Source organism: Salarias fasciatus, chromosome 19 (assembly GCF_902148845.1).
Source record: "Salarias fasciatus chromosome 19, fSalaFa1.1, whole genome shotgun sequence".
NCBI lineage: Eukaryota > Metazoa > Chordata > Actinopteri > Blenniiformes > Blenniidae > Salarias > Salarias fasciatus.
The window spans coordinates 4,133,509-4,155,609 of record NC_043763.1 but is presented as its reverse complement, the minus strand read 5'-3'; the positions used below and the strand labels follow the sequence as shown (position 1 = coordinate 4,155,609).

General features: G+C 45.3%; 2 protein-coding genes across 2 annotated transcripts; one reads left to right on the top strand and one right to left on the bottom strand.

Moving 5' to 3' along the window:
• Nucleotides 1-93: 93 nt before the first annotated feature.
• Nucleotides 94-13,050, bottom strand: coq6 (coenzyme Q6 monooxygenase). Its single transcript, XM_030117311.1, has 12 exons — nucleotides 12,665-13,050; nucleotides 12,314-12,448; nucleotides 9,880-9,938; nucleotides 6,944-7,070; nucleotides 5,374-5,504; nucleotides 5,186-5,293; nucleotides 4,478-4,540; nucleotides 4,279-4,386; nucleotides 3,453-3,655; nucleotides 1,198-1,313; nucleotides 746-912; nucleotides 94-231 (listed from the first exon to the last, which is right to left on the bottom strand). Exons 1-12 carry the CDS (start codon nucleotides 12,867-12,869, stop codon nucleotides 202-204), a joined length of 1,452 nt encoding a protein of 483 aa, XP_029973171.1. The 5' UTR covers nucleotides 12,870-13,050; the 3' UTR covers nucleotides 94-201.
• A 1,569-nt stretch (nucleotides 13,051-14,619) lies between these two features.
• fam161b (FAM161 centrosomal protein B) lies at nucleotides 14,620-21,646 on the top strand. Its single transcript, XM_030116450.1, has 7 exons — nucleotides 14,620-15,205; nucleotides 15,467-15,783; nucleotides 18,462-18,584; nucleotides 18,680-18,843; nucleotides 18,965-19,064; nucleotides 20,304-20,446; nucleotides 20,674-21,646. The coding sequence occupies exons 1-7, from the start codon at nucleotides 14,620-14,622 to the stop codon at nucleotides 20,753-20,755; spliced, it is 1,515 nt and encodes a 504-aa protein (XP_029972310.1). The 3' UTR covers nucleotides 20,756-21,646.
• The last annotated feature ends 455 nt before the right edge of the window (nucleotides 21,647-22,101 follow it).

The window sequence follows — 22,101 nt, the reverse complement described above, 5'->3', positions numbered from 1 at the left end:
TGTGATAAGTGTATACTTTACATGTATGTTTTAATAAAATATGAAGAAACACTTTTTCTGTTCCGAGTTTAAATACGCACAAACACGCCGATATCAGAGCAAAATAGAACTTTATTGAGGCTTTTTACATTTAAACTGTTCACAGCCTTTGAGGCCTGCAGCCACCGGCGGTGCGACGACTCCGGATCCGCTGCGGCTGCATCACTTGCTGGCAAACGCCATGATCTGCTCCTGTGTAGTAAATTAAAAAAAAAAAAAAGAAAGAAAAAGGAAAAAGAAGGCTGGTATTAGTGAGCGGCAGCGCAGACCTCTGCAAACCAGTGAATTCAACGTTTAATACGGGAAAAAAATGTCGCTTTAGCGCGGAGCCTCCATAGTGAAATGCCTTTGCAGCCATGACGGTTGTGTTGGGTTGAATCACTTAGTAGGGGAATAAAGTCATTTCGCATGAGTGGTCGGTAATAAAAGGGGTGTGAAAACACAAGCCGACACCACCGTGCGCTGCCCCGGGGCCAGCCGTGCACCCCACCCACACACTTTTGGTAACACTAAATTTGGGGCTAAACTTAGATGCCATAGTAGTAGGTTCAGAACCCTGAAAATTATAGAGACCGCCAGAGTTAAGGCTCCGTGTAATCAGAAAAAGAGGGTGGCGGGCGGAGGGGCGGGGTCACGGCGGGGGCGGGGCTTCCGTCTGACAGGTGGCCGATGCGATCAGCGTCGCGGCCGGGTTTTGGGAGCTCACTTTGAGCGTGGGGAGCATGTTGGTGGCCTGCAGGCCGAAGGTGCGTAGGAGAACCACGGGCGCCGCGTTGGTGGAGTACAGCCGCTTCATGAGGTCGATGGCGGCCATCATGGGCAGGTTGTGCCGCTGGCGCTCCGTTTCGTACTCCAACAGGTGCTGCATCGCTCCTGCGGAAACAAATTCTGCTGTGAAAACAGAATTTCGTGCTGTTTTCCCACTTCAGCACAATGACTTCATACTAATGTCTGAATACGGAGCAAAGAAAAACACTCCATCGTTTAATTTTAAAGAAAAGCAGCTAACATACAGTTCCGGGCAGAATGTGCAGAAAAACATCAAATAAATGCTGCCGGAAAAGCGCCTGCTTTATATAGTCCAGATCAACAGCGTGCGTTTGAGCCGGGGCGATGGAAAAGAGCTTAGAGAAACCGCTGTTTGGAGTTCTCACTGACCCAGGTCCTTCCCGTTAAAGGCCGCCTGGCTCAGGAGCTGTGTGAGGCAAGCCACATCCCCAAAGCCCAGGTTGGCTCCCTGACCCGCCAGAGGATGGACCCGATGGGCTGCATCCCTGCAAACACACACACACACACACCACCGCCGCCACCACCACACGGAGACAATCACACACTTTATGCTCCGCTGGAGGTTCAAATGTCAGGTTAAAACGGGAGAAGCTGACTTTTTTTTTTTTTTAAAGGACTTTCAGGCTCATGAACAATATTACTGTCAGGGCTTCTCAGGACAAACGGAGGCCTCCCAAAACACACTTTGCTACAGGTACTGCAGTACTTTGATTACTTCTTTAAAACAGTGTAGAGGACTAGTTCGTAACAAGTGGCTGGAATTTAGTACTTGATTACAGGCATAGCTGCTGTTTTAAACACTGCAGAAGTAAAGTTACTTCATGAGTACCTGAAATGTATTGCTTGATTACATAATGGAATTATTTTATTCCTGAAACTCATCCAATAAAAGCTGCTGCTCTGATTCTTCTGCCGACACAGAACTCTTCCTCTCAGAGTCTCTGAGTATGGACTCACTGACACCTTGTAGGAAAGACCTGAATCTTGAATTCTCACGATGGTCTGTCTCTCTTACATTACTAATTATCATTTTTCTCTCCGTTTTTATAGCAACACAGGACTTTCTGCAGTACAATAGCGGTCGACTGGAGCCACAGTGTGATCCGGCACTGCTTTTACAGACGGGGGGGGGAGGTGTAAGAATCCACAGTAGTTGGAACAGCGGTAAGAACTGGTAACTTGATCAACTTCCATTACTGCAAAACAGCTTTAAGTTCAACACTTCCTTCATGTTCTCTGTAAAAAGCCTTTTTGTCAGGAAATGTGCATTATTTTTCAGTTTTGAGAAGATATCCCTAACCTTTGCCCCATTCCAAGCTAACTACAACGACTTCAACAGCAATACACAACTACATAAATGGAGAAAACATGGGGTGCTTTGTTCTGAAAGATCAGACTAGTGGAATTACACAGAGTGATGCTTCTGATCCGAAACTGTAATTTCTTGATCTTGCACCAAAAAGAAGTTCAAAGCTATTGTTCCATGCTGTATATGTCAGCTTTGTGAGTCAGTTGCTTTCAGGTTTGATGTTACGGGCAGCTGCTCTCTGTTGTGTTTTGGTACAAACTCTCACTTTACAGCGTGAACCGGCGCCAACATTTGCACTGGAAGTGGACCTGCTCGAGCGGCCGAGCCGCAGTCACGCCACTTAGACAAATCTCTCCTTTAATTTAAACCAAGTGCAGAACTCACCGCACTTTGAGTGGAACATTAAATAAATGGATCAAAGAAATCGGAGCCGAGCAAAACTCAAGTCTCGGTGTTAGAGCAAGGGTGTCAAACACATCTTAGCTCAGGGGCCACAGGCAGCCCGGTTTCATCTCCAGCGGCTCGGACCTGTAAAATACCGCCGTAATACCTTTTTAATTTAAACCTTCGAGCTTTGCTTTGTGGTGGTGCAGAGTATATGTCATGAAAATGTCTATATTTTCACAAAACCAAACAATTACGACTGAAAATGTCTATAATCTCAACATGAAGCCAATTTTCCTGGAACCTTCTGGTTCAGAATAGAGTGAAAAGTCCAGAAAGCGTCCTGCGTAGCTGCTGCATTTTGTATGTTTTCACAAACTCGCCCCGACAGCGCGGCTTTGACGCCAACGCTAATCCATCTTCCCACAGGCAGCGCCAGGGACTTGAGGTTACTCGGTGACTGTGAGTGGCGGCGTTCGCCCCGTGACCTTTTGACCCGTCCAGGATGTAACCTGTCATCACAGGGTCAGGTGGGACCGACGACCCGGCGGCGGTGGAAGCGGGACAGAAGATGGATGGACGTGACGGGCAGCAGCCTGGGGGTAGACACGGTCAGCACAGCCCTCTTTTGTCTCATGATTGGCGCTTTGAGCGGGTAAATCCCAGCATGAAATAAAACATGGATCATTTTTAAATTTACCTCTTTGTTTTCCTCCTATTTTTGCGTCTCTATGTAGAGTTTGCAAATTCTTCCCTGTGTTTGTTTGTTTGTGGCTTCTTCCCCCCCCCAAGAGAATTTTGGTTTTCTTACTCATACTCAAAAAATATCATAGAGTTGAAAGAAGCTGTGTAGAATATGGCGGCTGAACGGATCGTACTTCATTTCGCTGGGTTCAGTTTTACGTGGCGCCCGTTTCGAGCGGCGACTCACCCGATGAGAGCCACCCTGTGCCGGACGTATTCCGACGCGTGGCCCATGCCCAGAGGGAACATGACCCGGCTCTTCGGGCCGATCCCGGACACGCTGGGCGGCAGCTGCCGGGGCGAACCCGAGGACGGCATGATGGCGGACAGGGCGCCGCGGAACATGGAGCCGGCCGTCTGGACGAGCTGAGTCTGGTTGTCAGTTTTCCACTGTCAGACACACACACACACACATCCACAGGGAATTAAACACTCGCACAGAAAGAAAAAGGAACCAAAGAGAGAGAAAACAGACATTGTCCCTTCGAGTGGACAAAGAAATTAGCTGACACGAGAGCGAAGCTGGACTCTGGGACGGAGAAAGTGCTTGCTCCCCCTCCCTCGCTAACTGGTTTGGCAGGCCCTCCAGAGCTGAGCTAATTAAAAGAAGATGCCGGCCAGGCTACGCCGTTGAATTAGCTCCGTTTGAAAAACATTCCATGCAGTAATGGTCGACACTGGGAGACCACAGGTTTAATTAGCAAACCAGGCCTGAAACCAAACGTGACTCAACCGTGGTGACCCCATCCATCAGCAGGCTCCGTAAAAATAGCCAGCTTGGGAAAAAGGAGCTTCTCCAAACAGAAAAAAAAAAAAATGGATCGGTATAACATTCCTGCAATGAAATATTACATTTGTGTACAGCCGGCGCTAAACAATGACGGCAGTGTTTGTTTGGCTCACGGCGGGAGTGTGTGGAGAAGCCCCGCCGCACACAAACACGGGTTTATCGCCACGTCTCGGGGACAGATGTGGAGTCAGGCTTCAGCCGCCCGACGCTCGGGAGCACTTACGAAGGCCGAGTTGATGGCGTCCACGAAGCTCTCCTCGTCCAGCTCCAGCAGCTCCTCGGCGCGCTGGTGGCTGGTCGACCACACCAGGGAGCTCTGCGTGTCCGACAGCTGCGGCGCGCACGTTCGGGAAGTTCGTCACAAATTAATATCTCCGAAAGGGGAGAGCGCCGAGCTGCTGGGAGGAACGGAGACGGCTTACCGGGAGCATGGCTATGGGTCCGGTGGGGAGGAAGCGCTGCCATGCCACGTTGTTCTCTGTGGGCTGTAAAACACACACATTTCAACAGACTTGGAGAAACTCCTGGGCCTCGGACTATTCTATCACATACACAGAATTTAGAGACAGCAGCATGCAGGGTGCTTCACAGAATTCACTTGGAAAAACTACACTGTAGATTACTTTCGCTTGTCTGTCTTTATTATGAAGCGATGGCGTCTAAATAGTTGGGATTTTTGTAGTTCAGAACAGCGATTCTCACCTAGAAACCACTTTTTAAAAGGACTAGTACAAACACTAACCTTAAGCTACTTGCCGATGCAGAGAACCGATATGAGCACTTATTAAAAGCCATAAAGCCCAATTCATACTCCGTACGCAAATGATGAGGACATACTTATAATAAAAACACTTAAACTTAGCCGTGTTGAGACATAAATGAATGAAATTCTGACTCATCTACTTCTAAAGCATAAAAATAACTCGGCGTAGCGTCTATTCTAGAAGAAACGGGCCAGAAACTAAACAGCTGAGATAAACTTCCCACACGCAGACAGCAGCAAACAGGCTGTAATGAGGGAAGAGGACTCTTATTTAGAGCCATAAATACACTGGAGCTGCTGTCAGAGCGAGCAGAGAGACAGCAGCGCTGCAACTGTGACAGGAGAGCAGGTTCGGCGGGACTCTCACCTCTGAGAGGTGCAGCACAGCGACCACAGCCGACTGGTCGTAGTTCCACTTCACCGTCGGTATCCCCAACTCGCGCCGCACCATCGAATTGGGTCCATCGGCACCGATCTGCAAGAGCGGGCCAGGAGGTGGCGGTGAAGAACGACGACGACGACGACAGGCGAGCGGACGGGCGACGATCAACTGACCAGCAGTTTGGTCTGGAGAGTCTCTCCGCTGGCCAGCGTGACCTCCACCCAGGGGATGGAGTCTGCGGCGAGGTGGGGCATCGGCCACGAGTACTTCACCACTTTGGACCTGTACTTCACCTCGACGTTATCTGACCGGCGAGAACGCGAAACCACAAACACATCTCATGATGTTCCACAGGAACCAGCGGGAGTCAGAGTCACGGTTCACACATCTACGCTTGTTAGAATTATTTAACATAATGTCATATGAAAGATGTGGTTTGAATTTAAAGGCTTTACACTGGTTAAAAAAAAAAAAAAATCAATCTAATCAGATTAAAAGTAGTTAAAAAGTTACCAATTTTTTTCTAAGAGTACATTTAGAAGCGCATTTCATTTAAACACTGTACTCTTATTTGTAATTGCATACACTTTGAGCAATGTAACAGTACTTGAGTACAAATTGTCAGAGCTTGCTCCCACCTCCGACAGCTAGTGGCCAAAATACGGAGTTCCATAAAATAAAATAGCGACTTGTATGAGTTTCTCACACAAGAAGAAGAATCAGCATTGGCCTCTTGTTGTGTAACTGTATCACAAATGCATACTTTCCTGCTTGTTTTTTCCTAAAACAGGACTGTTTTCCAGCGGCAACGGCAGTGGAAGATCTATAAATTCCCCTGTAAAACAGCTCTGGTTTGCCTTGTTGGCGCGTGGCGGCTGCCAGAGTTCATATTTGACAGCCTTTTTAATGACCTTGGCCTGCCACGTTTCACCAGCTAATCGTGTTTATCTACCAGCGCGCCGCTCCACGCTTCCCGCCCGGCTGCCAGCTCCTTTCAATCTGCTCTCCTCCTCCTCCTCCTCAAAAGGTTCAGCAGCTGGACGCCACGAACATGAAACGACGGTTGCCTCGCGCCGGCTTGGACGGCCACCCGTCGCCTCCCGCTTCCTAGAAGGCCGATGTCAAATATGGGTTTCTGATGATTGGAGAGCGGAGTTTACATTGAAAACAGCTGGCGGGGGCGCACGCTTTTCATGTACTGCGTCCTGAGCGGAACAACACCGCAGCTAAAAATGAGAGGAGAGCGAGGAGAGGCGGACACAACGCGAGGCACATGAGGCAAAAAACGTGCCGCCACCGCACGTCCCGTTGAAGGACTGTTTATAAATATGCCGCTTTAACTGTCGAGCGACGCTGCGGGGCTCCGCTTGATTCGAGAAACCTGGCGAAAAAAGCTGCCGCAATACACACCGTCAGCGAATCGCCGTCTTAAGAGGCGGCGAAGCCCGGGAAGCACATGGCGGCTTTAAATAGGTCACTGGACCATTCCACGTGTCCTCGCAAGGTGCCTTCCCAAAGAACTGGCAGGGTTTTAATTGAAATTGCAGGAAAAATACAGACGGATCCAAGAACTGGTCTTGAAACGCAGTCAGGGAGGAAGAGAGGGTGGACAAATAAAGCAAACCTGAGGGACAGGATGGAACAAAAGTGGCGGCATTAGCTGCCAGGCTCGCTGGCCATCGGGCAGCTGGGGGAGAGATCAGGCTACTGTGTGGCGACTTGACGTTTGAAGCGTACGCTCACCAGAAAGGCTGTCCAGCTGCCTGGTGACGGCCGCCACCACGATGTCGTTCTCCACGATGTAGGCCATCTCGTCCTGCAGGTTCTCCTTATCGAATGTGATCAGGGCATCGGAGCAGGCGTCCCAAACCTAAATGAGAGACTCATTACGCCTGCGGTCCACGACTCTACCCTTAAATGCATCCCCTGTCTCTATTTATAGCCGGCCACGCTCGCGCCGCTCCGTTCGGCTGAACACATCAAAGTGGTTAAGGTTCTGCTGGAGGTTGGCGCAGCATCGCGTGCATCAAACCGGAGCCGCGAGGGTCACCTACCCCCCCCCCGAAACCAAAGAGGGGGGATGTTCTGGTGGTTTCTGCTTTGTGCCAGCTATTCCCGAGCTCCGCGACGGCACGGACCACTTCAAAATCTGAGGATCTTCTGGGGCCCGGCCAGCCCTGGTGTACGCAATCTGATCAAAATGTGGACTTCTCTAAAACGTTTGTTCCAGAAATAACTCAGAAATTACATGTGCTAATGGAAAAAAAAAAAAAAAATCCCCTGCATATTAATAGATGCACAAAAAAACTGAAGTCACAACAAAACACACTGGATACAAACAACTTCAGGTCACTGTGTCACTTCTACCAGTGGGAAACTAATACAAATGATACAAATGAAGGACGGAAACATCAACTTCAGGGGGTAAATATCAATATTTTGTGCAATTAGCTAAATAAACGGAAAGATTTTTGCCCTGCTCCCTTCGAAATGTTGATCATCCACAGCATATTTAGTTCCTAAAAGTCTAGTAGGACTGATATCACTCTCTTATAGTCAGAAATAGTCTCAACTGAAGACATCGATGGTGTGATTATTTTCTATATTATTTTCATATTCAAGATTCACCCCTGGAAAGGCATTGTGACTTTCATCGTCTTTGTTCGGTCTGTGTTTTTTTCCCCCCTCAAATTTCTTTCCCGCAGGAACCGTGAGTCAAACGCCGGGAGTCAAGGCTGCGACTTCACTTGATGTGGAAATTCAGGGGCTGAGAGAGAACGAGCTCAAGACCAGTGGTGCAGCTGGTTCAACAGCTCCGGAGCTTCACTTACTGGAATATTAACAATAAAATGACAATAGTAAGAATTTGGCAAAGAAAAAAAATGCTTCCTTGAAAGAGACATTAAAGTTATAGACGATTACAGTAATTTATATTAGAAAAATCTGATGAGATGTGAGCTGTGACGGTGGCTTCCACCACACTGTGAGAAAACCAAGACCCTGCTCCGTCCTGCAGTTCAATGCAGCTCTGTGAGCAACATATTTGTAATGTGGATTTTTTTTTCTCCTCCCTCCTCGAACATTTTTCTTTTTTGGAAACACAAATAACAAATGACATGTTTGTGAACATTACGGAGTGAGTCAATATTTATCCGCAGCCCGAGGCGGCGGGGGGGGGGAGATGCAGCTCCGGGCTGCCGAGACGTCAGTCCTGGAAGCACCGTCTGAGCGAAACATGCGGGGGTGAAGAGTGTTTGCACAAGGTTAATCCTCTCCTGGGTTGTAGCTATGGTGACAGAACCCATCATTCTGCAGTAATATGCTGCTGCTCCACTTCTTTTTCCCCCCACTTGCCATAAAAGTAGGGGGATATACCCCACAGAAAAACCACTAATGGCAGTGGCTTTGCAACTTGTGATAAGTGGTTGGGAAGAAAAGATTTACTGAGAGCAGCCCAGAGACTGGCCTGGTTTTGTTTAATGCGGAGCGAAGTGAAGGTTGAATGAGTTTGTGAAAAGACTGAAACAATATACTTGGTTACAACTTTATGTGTTGGGGGGGGGGTAAAAATGGCGTTGGTAGCCAAAACGCTTCGTACACATTTAAGGTGAACGAATATTCCCCCGCAGGGAGGAGAAGAAAAAAAAACCCTGCCATTTCAGAGGTGACCTGCTTTACATAGTTTCCAGCGCTGAGATGTAAATGACTGAAATCCAGAGGAGAGCGAGCCAAAACAGTGGGAGCTGAGTGAAGGTATAATGGGAGAGGTGCACTGCCATAATGACTGGAAGGCTCTACATGATGACATCTCGGGCCCCGGAGAGAAGCCCTGCGGTCCGGCGCTCGGTACACACCGACCACATCTGACAGGAGGGACCGGGCCTGCAGCCCGCTGCCGTGAAGCCGCTCCGCTGCGCTGCAAACAACCGCCCTCCCCGCTCTTTCATCTTCCCCGCGCTCTTCACGGGAATCGTCCTAATTAGAAGATGGTCCAATTTGAAACGGTTCCTTAATAAATATATTAAATATTTGCCACGACAGATGTGCAGTGACCTTTTTTCTTCTTTAAAAATACACCTTGTGTTTTTTGGCGTTTTGTGTTCCGCGGAGTTACCGAAAAGGCAGAAATTGCGCAAAAGAATGGACAAAAATGCATGTTACATGAAACCGCCGTTTGCCATTTTAATGCGAACGATTACATACATTATGTATGATTATATGATCCGGCATTGTCGCGCTTGTTCATTAAGCCGAGTGACTGAGCAGCAGTCGACTGTCACAGGTCTTCCTGTCCACAAATTGCATGGTGCCGTGATTGATGGATGACAGAAATACATGCAGGATGCCAGTAAATTAGAAAGTCTGGAGGACATACAGAGAACAACTGAAGATTTCTGGGAGATGTTCGGCGTTGCACAACGCTCTATTTTCATCCTGAAACATTTGTTCTCTGAACTTTTCACAGAGCTGTGCGGGAAGACGAGTCCAGTTACAGGACGGCGGGGAGGATGCGCAAAAATGTTCCTTCTTTTTTGTCGATGCTGGCAAATAAAAATTGTTCATGTTGTGCAGTTTAAACGGAGAGCTCATGAGAACGGCGATTCGTTAAATAAAATGTGGTTTATTAGTCTACATTTTACACACAGGTATAGATGTAACTGAGCAGAAGACAGACGTACCTGCATCTTTTTGTAGGGTTTACACCTCATGTTTGTGATTCGCTCCCACGCTCCAATACCTGTACGGCACATTGAAAACAATTAGCCTCACCTGAGCATGTCAATTCAGAGATCATCCTAGTGGGAACTTCACACAGTGCTCAATCGTTAAAGTATTCAATTCAAATACACGACGAAAACAACGAATCAATGGTTTGAGCCACTTTCTCTCTTTTATACAAACTTCCTGAATAATTCCAGTTTCTGAGCACGTTGTTTGAACTGAACACTGTTTTTGGGTCAGACCCTGAGGGCCACTAGCGAGCCGGCCAGCAGGCGCCACCTCACTGGCGACCAATCGTGTCCACTAAATTTCATATGAAGAGTGATTCATGGCTTCACAGTGAGCTCATGCTGACTGCTCAGAGATGAAGAAAAGGTCGCACGAGGCCGTCCAAGACCGACTGAAACCCGCTCGATTTAAACAAGTTATGGTCGACTTGAGGATAAAACTGGGATGTTGAATCGAACTGACATCAAATCTCTGAATGTTTGCTCGTTTTTGTCATTGTTTTTGAAGAAAATTACTCAAGAAAGAGATATAAATCACAGTGTAAGGCAGATTTGGGCAATTAATATACAGATGACAATCTAGAACTGCTGTGAAGACTGTAGCCAGAGGTTTTACTGAGATCAATGTGGATAAACACACTACTCACAAAAAGTTGGGGATTTTCAACTTCTGGGTTAAATTTCAGGATGAACCTAAAATGCACTCTAACTTTTACAGGTGGCGTGAATGTGATCTTCTCTAAACTTCTGAATGCACAAGTATTCAATGTTTTAGCACAACTTTCTGTTCTGCAACAAGGAGCTTAATGGAAACATTCAACACGGTTCTTTGACCCAAGAATGGACCAATAAAAATCCCGGCTCCACAGAGACTGGAAGGGTCACAGAAAGACACAGAAGTGGACGTCCTTCGTCCACATCCCACACTGATCACTGCTTCACGGTGAACATGGGAACCAGATAAAGAATGTCACATTTCAGGAGGCGAGCTTCACCACATCATGCCAGACTTCCTGCATCTGTTTGCAAACTGTTTACATCAGTGTGGTCTGCGTTCTAGACGACATGTAGGAGAGCCTGAACGCACCACCAGACACAGGCCTCGTCATCCTGATGGACCAGGGAGCGCTTAGCTGGATGAAGGACCAGGAGGTCTCAGAACTGTTCTTTAATAAAAGTGCGTTCACGCTGATGTTGGAGACTTCAAGGAGAGCGCTCTGCTTCAGTCGCTGTCATCTCCAGGAGAACATTTAGTGGTGGTGGTGTGTCTAGTCAGTAGAGAACCCTGCTACACGTTGTGAATGGTACAGTGGGAAGCCCATACAACCTGAAGAACATCATTAAACCAGTCATTGACTGAATCCTGTCAAGAAGAGAGGGATGCCACGCCTCAGCAGAGTCTGTTGTCAGTGCATGGAAATATATCAGTTCATAACTCTCAGCCTCAGCCCTGATTGTTTGCAAACATGGGACGAGTCCTGTGTACACTCAATGTGAAGGTGCCAATGATGTGCATTACTCAGCTCCACCTCTCCATTTTACACTCCGCTGACTTCTTAAAGTCAAAATCTAATCTGTAATCAGATGAGCTGTTTCAAACAGTTCAGTCACTAAATTGCCAGTCAAACAGAGGACTTCCTTTAGGATGTGAAGCACAGATTTAGGCTTACTGTCTCCCACTGGCATCATGAAAAAGGTTGTTGTTACTAAACATGTTATAATGTCACACTGGAATGCAAGGTGCACCAGGCAGACATAATTGCTGTAATCCGAGCACATCTGAATGGAGATAAATGGGGACGAATTTACACGTCCAGCAATCAAGTCAATTTAGCTAAATGGTATTTGTCTGTGTAATTCTATGCAATAACAAAATGCGCGAGTCTGAACTGAATGCTGCGTTCAGTTGCTTTTTTTATATATTGTAGACCTGAGGTGGACAACTCGGGACAAAGTGCATGTTTAAAAGACGGGCTCATCCCGCCGAGCTGAAAATACACTCACGAAACCCTGACTCTCCTTTCTCCTGTTTTTTTTTTTTTTTTTTTGACAACTTTAACTCTGGGAGATTTAGTTTGGGTGGTGTTAAAAACAATTAAAAATAAATAGGTCAGGAAAATAAAAAAAAAAAACCCCTGGGTGACCTATCACCCTGAGGCTGAGGTGAGATATGATCTGTGCTAATCCTGCATGACTGGCCAGTGTCTGATCCCGGGCTTACCTTGTGGGACCCATTTAACTGCAGAGCACTGCAAACTCACCACAGAGACGGCGTAATTCCACTGTGTGTTAATTTTTCTGTGTGGTGGAACTCCCCTTGAAATGTTTCAGCCTTCCCATCGCAAACATGCACATAAATCTTGTGTCTCTGTGTATGCCGTACCACTGAGGAGGGTTGCAGAGCCCGGACTGATGGAGCTCACTCTGGTGCTGTAGGTGTCTGGGACCTTGTCCATAACTTTCTTGTTGCCTGCTTCCAGCAGCAGGATCTTCTTTCCCTCCAAGTTGGGATCCATGCCTGGGAGGAGTGAATGTCAACATGCATTGTTAAATAACCTGCGATGAGGACATGAGGGCTTATTTTAGACATTGCATCACATCTTAAAGCTCATTTACAGAAGAACTCAAGAGAGTGGCATGTTTTTGTGACTCTGTCCAAACAAGCCTGACATGTAATAGTTTAGTCAGCCACCAAAACTGGCTCAAACAGTCATGTCTGGTGGGAGGAACTCACCTAGGGAGCAAGCCATTGTAGATCCAACCATCCCTCCCCCGGATATAATCACATCATAAACCTCATTGTCGCCGGCATCGCCCACGTGTTTTGCACACACAAGTCCTCTCCTGGCGATCTTTACTGAGGCTGAGTGCTTCTCTGTTATGAAACAGCGGCTCAGTCCCTGTAAGGCCAGCGGAGCCCTGCTCAGCTTGTGCATCATGTCTGTCTTCAGTCTGTCTTCATCGGAGAAACGCGGCGCGGTGGACGCAGCCGAGCAGACCGGCTCCGGAGTGTGGACGCGCCCCACGCAGCAGGGAGACACACGCAGAGAGACAGGTCTCCTTGAATGTGTCCTAATGAGAGCAGCTGTGTCCCTTCTCTAATCCAGCCATGTTGTGTTGACATGCGCCCGCACTACTTCCGCCTTCTCGACCAATCAGAGACGACGTTACTGCGTCCGTCCACTGACGGAGCGAACCGACGACTGAGAGCAAAATACACAGCCGTAAATGTGATGCTAATTATATTTGAGACAATTAGGGCGATTTTAACAGCAAGAAAAGTGATATGTCGTCTAATGGGAATTTCGAGGACGCTTCAGCGATTATAAATACTTCCTGATACGCATCCGTTCGCAGGTTTGCGGTTCAACACTACTTTCACTTGTCTTTAAACATGTCAATTATTTTGTTTTAGGTGGAAAAAAACTCCAAATGAAAGTAAATAAGTTTAGAAACTAACGCTAGCTAACAGTAATAACACATTTGGTCGACACGTATGTTGTATGTTGAGAGCGGGAGACGCGGTTTCCATGGTGACAGTCACACGCGCTGCAGGTGGAGTCTGTTCAGAAAATATATCTTCTTTCTTACTTTCTTTAGATGCATAGACTAGTAAGAGATGATCATTGTTGCATGCATTCGTTTAGTCTTTCATTCATTAATAAATATACTGAAAAGTTATTCGAGTTCCACACACAAAATTTACATATCTTAATGAGCGTCCCCAGTGAAAGTACAGCACCCCCTTTCTATTTTGTTCCATAACTAAAAATACACGATAAATACAAGTACCCTAAAAATGTTAACAATCAATGCACTTTATATGTAAACTAATCACATCAACCTAGAATTTAATTTTGACATTGGTCAACAAGTTTCCTGTATACTCTGATCTCTGATTTTCTATGCCTCACACCTTGATAGTCTTGTGTTCAAATACTGACTGAGCTTTTCATCATGGAGTTTATGTGTGTGTGCCCCTGTGTGTGTGTGTGTGTGTGTGTGTGTGTGTGTGTGTTTCTGTGTGTGTGTGTACTCTAGTTTCCTCACATGATCTAATCTAATTGCAGTTGTAATCTCACAACCTTAAAGGTGGACAGTAATGTGCTGCAACGTTAACAAAATCGAAATTGAAAAATATATACCGGTACTCCAAATATAAATAAAATCAGTGTCACACATCACAAAAAACATTCCTGAATTTAAACACTGGAAATAAATTCAGCCAGCTTTGATTGCTAAAACTGATGTTTAGCTCTGAGCATCACAATTATGTTTCATCTACTCATCTCCCAAAAACAATGCAACCAGTTGTGGACAACAAAAAAGCAGGCACTTACAGATTTGTGTTATTTTTGTAGTTCATTCCAGTTTTGTGCCACAGGTCTGATGTGTTGTCAAGCATGGGACTTGTCTTACAGCAGGATGTCAAACACATTTTAGTTCAGGGGCCACATCTCGTCCAATTTGGAGTTTGCCGGACCAGCAAGATAATAATTTCTACATTTAAATGTAAAAGTTTCTCTTTGTTGTGGTTGCAGAGTATGCATGATAATAATGCCCATATTTTCACAAAATCAGCAATTACTGCCGAAAGTTTCGACAATGTCAACATAAAGCCAGTTTTCCATACTTTCATAACTATGAAACTTCTTTAACTACTTCACACTCTGTCCCTTTCAGAGAGACATGTCGAAGTCAGAGGAGTTGCTGGAAGATGGAGGCCGACCTGAGCTCACGCTGCAGCAGTACGTGAAAGCTCTGAGAGAGGAACTGAGGCAGCAGCTGCAGGAGACGGAGAGGAGACAAGAAGAAGAGCTGCAGAGGAGAATTCATCAGAACGCCCTCCTGTCAACAGAGAGGCCTCCTCCAGCCCTGGCTTCCTCGACCAGCCGCGAGCGCTGCCCTGTCAGGACTCAGCCTCGCGAGCGCTGCGCTTCATGCAAAACAACCCAGGAGATCCGAGAGGAGGAGGCCACGGCGGAGTGTCAGAAGAAGTTCTGCGCCCTCCCCGTCCCCGGCCACGTCGGCCGGCCCGTCTACCGGGAGATGATGGAGCTGAGAGAGAGGGAGAGGAAGCAGCGCAACCAGGAGAGGAGGCTCTTCTTGCTCTCCACGCTAAAGCCTTTCGGCTTCCAGGAGAGAGAGAAGGAGAAGAGAGAGAAGCTGCTGGCAGCGTCAGAACAAGTCGCAGAGGAGCAGAAAAACAGTGTCACACCTGCGAGGAAGCCTCCTTCCAGAGACATGAAACATTCCCCAGACGCCGAACCAGAAGGTTGGCTGCTTTTTAGGACTGATGCTGTGATTTAGAACAGGGATGTCAAACATGAGGCCCGTGGGCCAAAGCCGGCCCGCAAGAGGCTCGAATCCAGCCCACAAAAAACACTGAAACTGAATCAAATTATGAGTTATACAAACTCAGTTTTATACGTATATTAATATTTGAGATCATCACAACCTGTGAAGTGACAGAGTGTTTTTTACACTCTGTTGTCATCTCAACAACAATAATGCAATTTCTGCCCATTCTTTCCAGAGCGTCAGGCAGTGATCAGGAAAGTCCACACTCAGACCGCCGCAGTGCGACAGGAGACCCCCACTCGAAGCGGCAGCCCTAAACTCCGCACCGCCGAGCGCACCAGGAGGGAACGGCTGGGCTTCCTGGACCAGACGCTCAGCTTCCAGCCGAAGATCATCCGGGAGGTGCCCGACTTCAGCAGGCTGCACAAGGCCCTGCAGAAAGAGGCGCCGCAGAAAACAGCAAGTAAGGACGGGATAAAGTGTCAACCCTTCAACCTGAGGACGGCAGAGCTCCCTGCAAGGAAGAGCAGGCTGAGTCTGGAAACCTCCCAGGTAGAACATTTGGTTCCCTCTCCACCCGTTTACACTAATCTCAGATCGCGTCACTTGTATTTGTACAGCTTGTGTTTAATGTCTTTTGAGGCTATATCAATGGTAGGGAATTTTCTAATGTTACATTAAACAGGGTTATCGTATAATTTCAGCCCTTTATAATCAATTTAAAGGTAATGTGGCGTCTTCTGTTTTAAGCCAGGGGTGTTCAACCTGCGGCTCTAGAGCCACATGTGGCTCTTTGGCCCTTTATAGTGGCTCCCTGAAATTTTCACTAAACTATACCTTAACAAACTTTATTTCTTTGCATTTTATTTACACACCAGAATCATTTTCAAAATAACATTTATCTCTTGGATAAAAAAAAAAGCTGTACACTAATAACACAATCACTAAAATGGGAAAAGTAGCTAAAACCTCAAGAAATGGGAGGATAAAAGCTTAAAGTTGGGACGAAAACAAGCGTAGAAAACAGATAAAATGGCTGAAATGTCCTTCCTTCCTCTGTCCATAAGTTTTTATAACTTCTCCCTTTAAATAGTGTCTTCTGTGTTTTGATTAATTTCATCCTTTCTGTGCTGATATTAGTCACTGTTATATTAATGTGCTAAAGGACTTACTTAATTTATTATCCTGTTTTAATTGAAATTCAAATCTTTGTCTTTATTCTGTGGGGAGCAATGCTTTATAGAATTTTATAAAGTAATTCTATTCTATTCTAAAATGTCAAAACTGTGTGAAAACTGCTGATAAAAGAATGATAAAACTGCAACAATCAGCGACAAAAACAGCTGAAAATGTAATGAAATGTTGATTTTCCTAAATTGTGATTGAAACTTCATAAAATCCAACACAAGGTTCAGTTTTTGTGCTGGTTTCAAAACTGAAGTTTAGATTCTGCTTTAACCTAATTTTAAAGGTTAGACTTGTTTTGCGGCTCCAGGTAAATTTGATTTGATGAAAAATCACCAAAATGACTCTTGACTTGATAACGGTTGCAGACCCCTGCCCTTCACAGCTGATTTGCTTGGTGAATAGTTTGAAATATGTCCACCTATCATTTCATTCCTATTAGCAGTGATAATTGAACCATATTCACTGCAGCATGTCAAAAAACCATGTTTTCCCCTCACTGTTTGCTAAATGTAGAAAAACGCTGCCGGTGTTGTGTTACTGTGGATTTCCTGTCACTCGGGAATGTGAGCAGGTCAAATTTGACTTTCTGTCTCTGGGGAGCAATTTGTTTTATGACCAGAGATTTATTGTATGGTTAAGCTTCTTGTATGTTATTTTTTTAGTCTGTTCAGACCAGTTTTCCCAGTTGTGGGAATGTCAGGTTATTTAAAATATGTACAGTAGGCCATCTTCAAAGAGGCCCTATTCTCCTCCCTTAAACAACCATATTTAAAGCTTTCTCCACCTTATAATTTATGAGCTCCAGCTCCAGCTCCCTATCTACAGCGCCTAATCTCCTGCTGTCTTTTTCTCTTTTTTTAACTTTCCGTTCTCCGGCTCCTGCAGCAAAATACTTCAAAATGAGATTAATCACATATTTCCCCAAGAAGATTTTCAAATATGTTCATTGAAATTGGTCCTGGTAGGTAATTCACATGAAAGCATTAAAGAGTTAAAATAAAAACACGAGGCAGTAATTAGGGAGGAATAACAGTAATTTTCACAATTCAAAGTGGCAGAAAGCGACTTTGTGATCAGTGAAAGCTTCTTTGCCGTCTCTCTTTAATGTATTTTGGGCCCGAGACCAAAATTATCCAATTACCGCAATTCTGCTTCATGAAACTTGTCAGACAAGTTTTGAGCTGATTCAACTGTTTTTAATGCTAAATGTGGCCGAAGACAGGAAAGCTGCTGCAAACTAAACTCGACTGTTAATTTTATTTGTAGAATAATACCATGCAAATGATCAATATAATGTATAATTATCCAAGATTTATTAAAGCCTAAACTATCTTATAATTAAACTTTGACATAAATGTTCTTCATGCCTTTTTTCTTTTCACTGTGTACTGCTTTTCATAACCACTGTAAACTGCATAAACAATCATTCATAGAATTTAGACTCGCTGTCACACACACAACACACACACACACATCGGTGCATGTTTATAGTCGCTAATTGCAGAAAAAAATGCAAACTCAACAGAAAAGCCGCGTTGTTGCTATTTTTACATCCGTTTTCATCATATTTATTTGGCAAGAATTGCTGAGTCTTTTTAAATGAACAAACAACATTTTGCATATAAACACAAACGACTGAGAACGTTCAGTCATCATGTTAGTTTGGGGTAAAGTTTTGACTGAAGCGTCAGGTTTTTCAGAGCTTTGAACAGAGTGACCTTCACATGACAATAGAAATGAGCGAGTCGACAGACGATTCAATCTCAGCTCGGCCGCTCCAGTTGTGAGCTATTCAGAACCGGCTATTACCATACGAGGCGTTTACTGAGATTGTAGGTGGAAGCTGGAGCCGGCACAAGAAAAACATGCAAACTCCCCACAGAAAGCCTCTGTTCAGCCCACAGGCTCAAACAAGCGCCACCAGGGCTGCGCTGCATGTTTTCTTTCCCCTGTTTCATCGACAATCTGTCAGGATTCATTTCCTAGTAAATTAATTTAAGGATGTGAATTGTTAAAGTTTTTTTTTTCCCCTTCATCTTCAGGTACCAAAAATAAGTAATCTGAGTAGGAGCAAGTCTCTCGGCGCCCTAACGTCCATCTCCGCAGCCACTCTCCCCACGTACATTACAGACGCAGTGAGGAAGCGCAGCGAAGTGATCAGGCGAGTTGGGATTGTTCATTTATTCCCTTTCTTTTTACCTCCCATCGCTTCTGGAAGCAGAATCTGATTCACAGGTTTGTTCTTTCACCGCACAGAAAGTCAGTGGAGATGAGAGAGAGCAGGAACCAGGAGAGCGAGCGCTGGCTGAAGAGCTACCAGCTGAGATCCGAAGCCATGAGGAAGACGGTCGCCCGCCACGCCAAGCTGCTGGATCCTCACAGCAGCTTGAAAGAAGTGTATAATGAGAAGCTGCAGCGCCATCGGTGAGCTCCGGCCCCGCCGGCCAATCCGCTCTGCACTTCTGTGACTTTTCGCAATCGAGATCAAAATGACCACGCGCGTCCGCCGGCCGCAGCGGCTGAAACTGTAATCTTCTGCGTAAAGGGCGGCCGATCAACAAAGGATGAGAGAGTACGCCAGAGAGCTAGGGCTCATGAGGGCCCGGGTGAGAGAACGCCCTTATTTGTTTGAACAGGTGAAACAAGTAAGTAACAACAAACACCAACTTTCTCACACGACTCGCATCTTTCCACTGCACCAACACTACTGGATCCTTTTCAAAAAGTGTAAAAAATAAGTATGTTCAGCTTTTAATCTGCCAGTAGTGCGCTGTGTGTTTACATTTATTGTGATTTTTAAACACTTTGTTTGTCTGAGATGTGCTTTAAATCTATAGCTGAATCAATTCAGAGGCCTACTAATCACTGGATTAAAAAAAACTGATAATGCTTTTGAGTGCTTCCTTGTATTTTCTCCCTAAATGCTTCACTTGAGGCCGTGTAAGACCGCCTGCGGACAGACTTCAGTCAATATGTACTCTCAGTAAACACGTGTAAATACTTCATGAGCACTATTCAGAAAAAGGCCAACTGCTTCCCGTCCACAGAGCTCCCTTTATGGCGTATTAGAGAAATGGGACAGAGACTTTAAACTAATGTGTTTACGGTCCTTTTTATAGCACTTCTTTAAGAAATGTACATATTTCATACAGGTCCTGTATTTTAAAGCAGCCAAAAAGCCAGTTTGAGTATTTTGTGTGTTTGTTTTGATAACAGTACTCTTACCTCTAAGTGAGTACACTGTCAGTAATGTAATAGTAGTTGTACTCGGGTACAAAGTACCAATACAAATAGTCCTGCACCTCCGGTTGTTACTGGCAGGGAAATGACTGCTTTGGATAATATCTGAAAACAGTTCTTTAGTTGCACTCAAGAATTTTTAATAACATTATGTCCACTCATAATTAAGTACAATTTAAGCAAAATAACAGTACTTGGCTACAAATTTTTAGTGCTCCTTCCTCCTCCTCCTCAAAAAGAAAAAACAAAAAAAACAAAAACTGAGACTTTCTCACCAGAGAGGAATCACCCTTCACCTGTTTGTGTTACTGTGTCATCTCATAAATACACACTTCACTCTAAAAGAAGAGCGCTTTCTGGAAATTTCCTCCTAAAACAGCAGCGGTTTGCCTTGTTTTCATGTAGTTTCCAGAGTTCAGATTGGAACAGTGTTTTACATTTATTCACAAAACGGCCACAGTGTGATTTGACCTTAAACATGTTTTTATACAGGCGAATTGATCTGAGCGTGACTAATAAGTAAATATCACTCATGCTTAGAGCAATCAGCAGTTTTGTTCTTTAAAATTTCACACCCAATTCATGACAACTTGAGCAATGTAATAGTAAATAAATGTGCTGATTGTTGTTGTTGTTGTCGTCAGAAAACTGCGAGGGCTCAAGCAGAGCAGATCTTCAGGAACACGCTCCAGAAAGCCAGCCTGAAGGAGGAATTCGTCGAAGAAACGGCTGAAGCACACAGCTGTGAAGACGATACGGACACCTCAGACAGCGGCGCTCCTCACAGGTGTGTGAAACGGGGATTTTAAAGCAGGTGTCGCCTCGTCCGCCGTGTCCGGTAAAATCACGAATAGCCCTGCCGCTGCCAGCCAAGGACTTCATGTGGTTTAGTCATATGACATTACATAATTCCCCGAGCTTTCCCTCACTGAGGAAAAGACAAATACTGTAGCCAAGCTAAAGTTCGATGTAATTATAATATAGACATTTTCTAACCCGACATGTCTGATTTAGGGAAGAAAATGTAGACGACGGGGAGAAAATTGAAGATGTGGAAGAGAAGAGCGTGAAGTCCAAAGGGGAAGAAATGCCATGATCAAAAAGGCCGAGGCGGCGCGGAGTTTCTCTTGCGGCCTCCCCACTAGAAAACAAACGCCGTCCTCGAAAATGATTCATGTCACGGCGAAACAGTCCGCTCCAGACGTTTGATATGTTTTAAATGTACAGTTATGGATTATGACATTTCTAAACATCTGGAGTTTACGGTCTCAAAACGAGGCCACGGCTGGAAAGAATGAGACGTTTCTAGAACTGCACATGTTTATGGATAATTAATATTTTATATGTAACACACACACACTTGTTTGTATATTCTATATCTATATATATATTCTGTGTAAAGAATATAAAGAGCTTTTTGCTTTTACGACAGCTTTCTTGCCAAGGAAAATGAGGACTGTAATTTGGCGGATGATGAACACGTGGTTACCAGAATAAACAGTTCAAAAACTCAATGAGAACGCCAGCTCGGAGCGCCGCGTCCGTCGCATTAATTCTACAGCGTGTAAATCAACAAGCGTCTGACGGCCCATGTCAAGAGGGCATCACTTATTTTGTGATATATACTAAGAAGCAGTGTGTAAAGTTTAAATACCTGTCCTCAGCTGTGTTATGTGCTTTTAATTGAAAAGGTCCTTTGAGAACACCGAGTGTCTGACATGGGCCTTTTCTTAGAAGGTTGGCTCAAGGTTCCCAGTTATTTCTACAGCCGCACTGCCACCTAAATAAACAGCCTTGCCGGTGGATCTGTAGTCGCACGGGCCAGTTAAGCGGTCTGCTCCAGGCCTACACATCCACATCAAATGCGCTCCACTCTGGCCTCCCATGCACTCTGCTGCCTCCACATCTGACTTCCAGGAATTTAAGAGGTCGTTTTTACATACAAACCGTATAGGAGCGTCTTAAAACGTGAACAAACACAATAAAGGCGGCCATTAGCGAGATCTGTAAATCCCACATAGATTTTGTAGCATCATGCATGGAACCATCAGGACAGATGTCTGAGTGAATTAAGGTCAGGATCCAAATCCAGAGCCAAAACACACACTGCTTCACTTCAGAAAGGAAAACCCTGGCAGAAGTTTTTTCTTTTTTTTTTTAAGAGTATGACTTGCACTAATAGTCCCAGACTGATGCACATCCAGCGGTATTTGTTTAGATGCAAAAATCTCTATTAAAAAAAAAAAAAAACTGACCAAAAAAGACAATGTTGTCGTATTTCCCTCATAAACAATCACAGAGTAGTTTCTTTGAATTCTCAAATATCACATGACAAAGCTTCAAGGGCTCCATCCTGTCGGGTTGTCATGGGAACGGTGTATCCCTCCCCTCGCTGCCTCGTAGTCCCTCAGGAGGAAGGCTCGTGCACCTCTGATTCCCTCA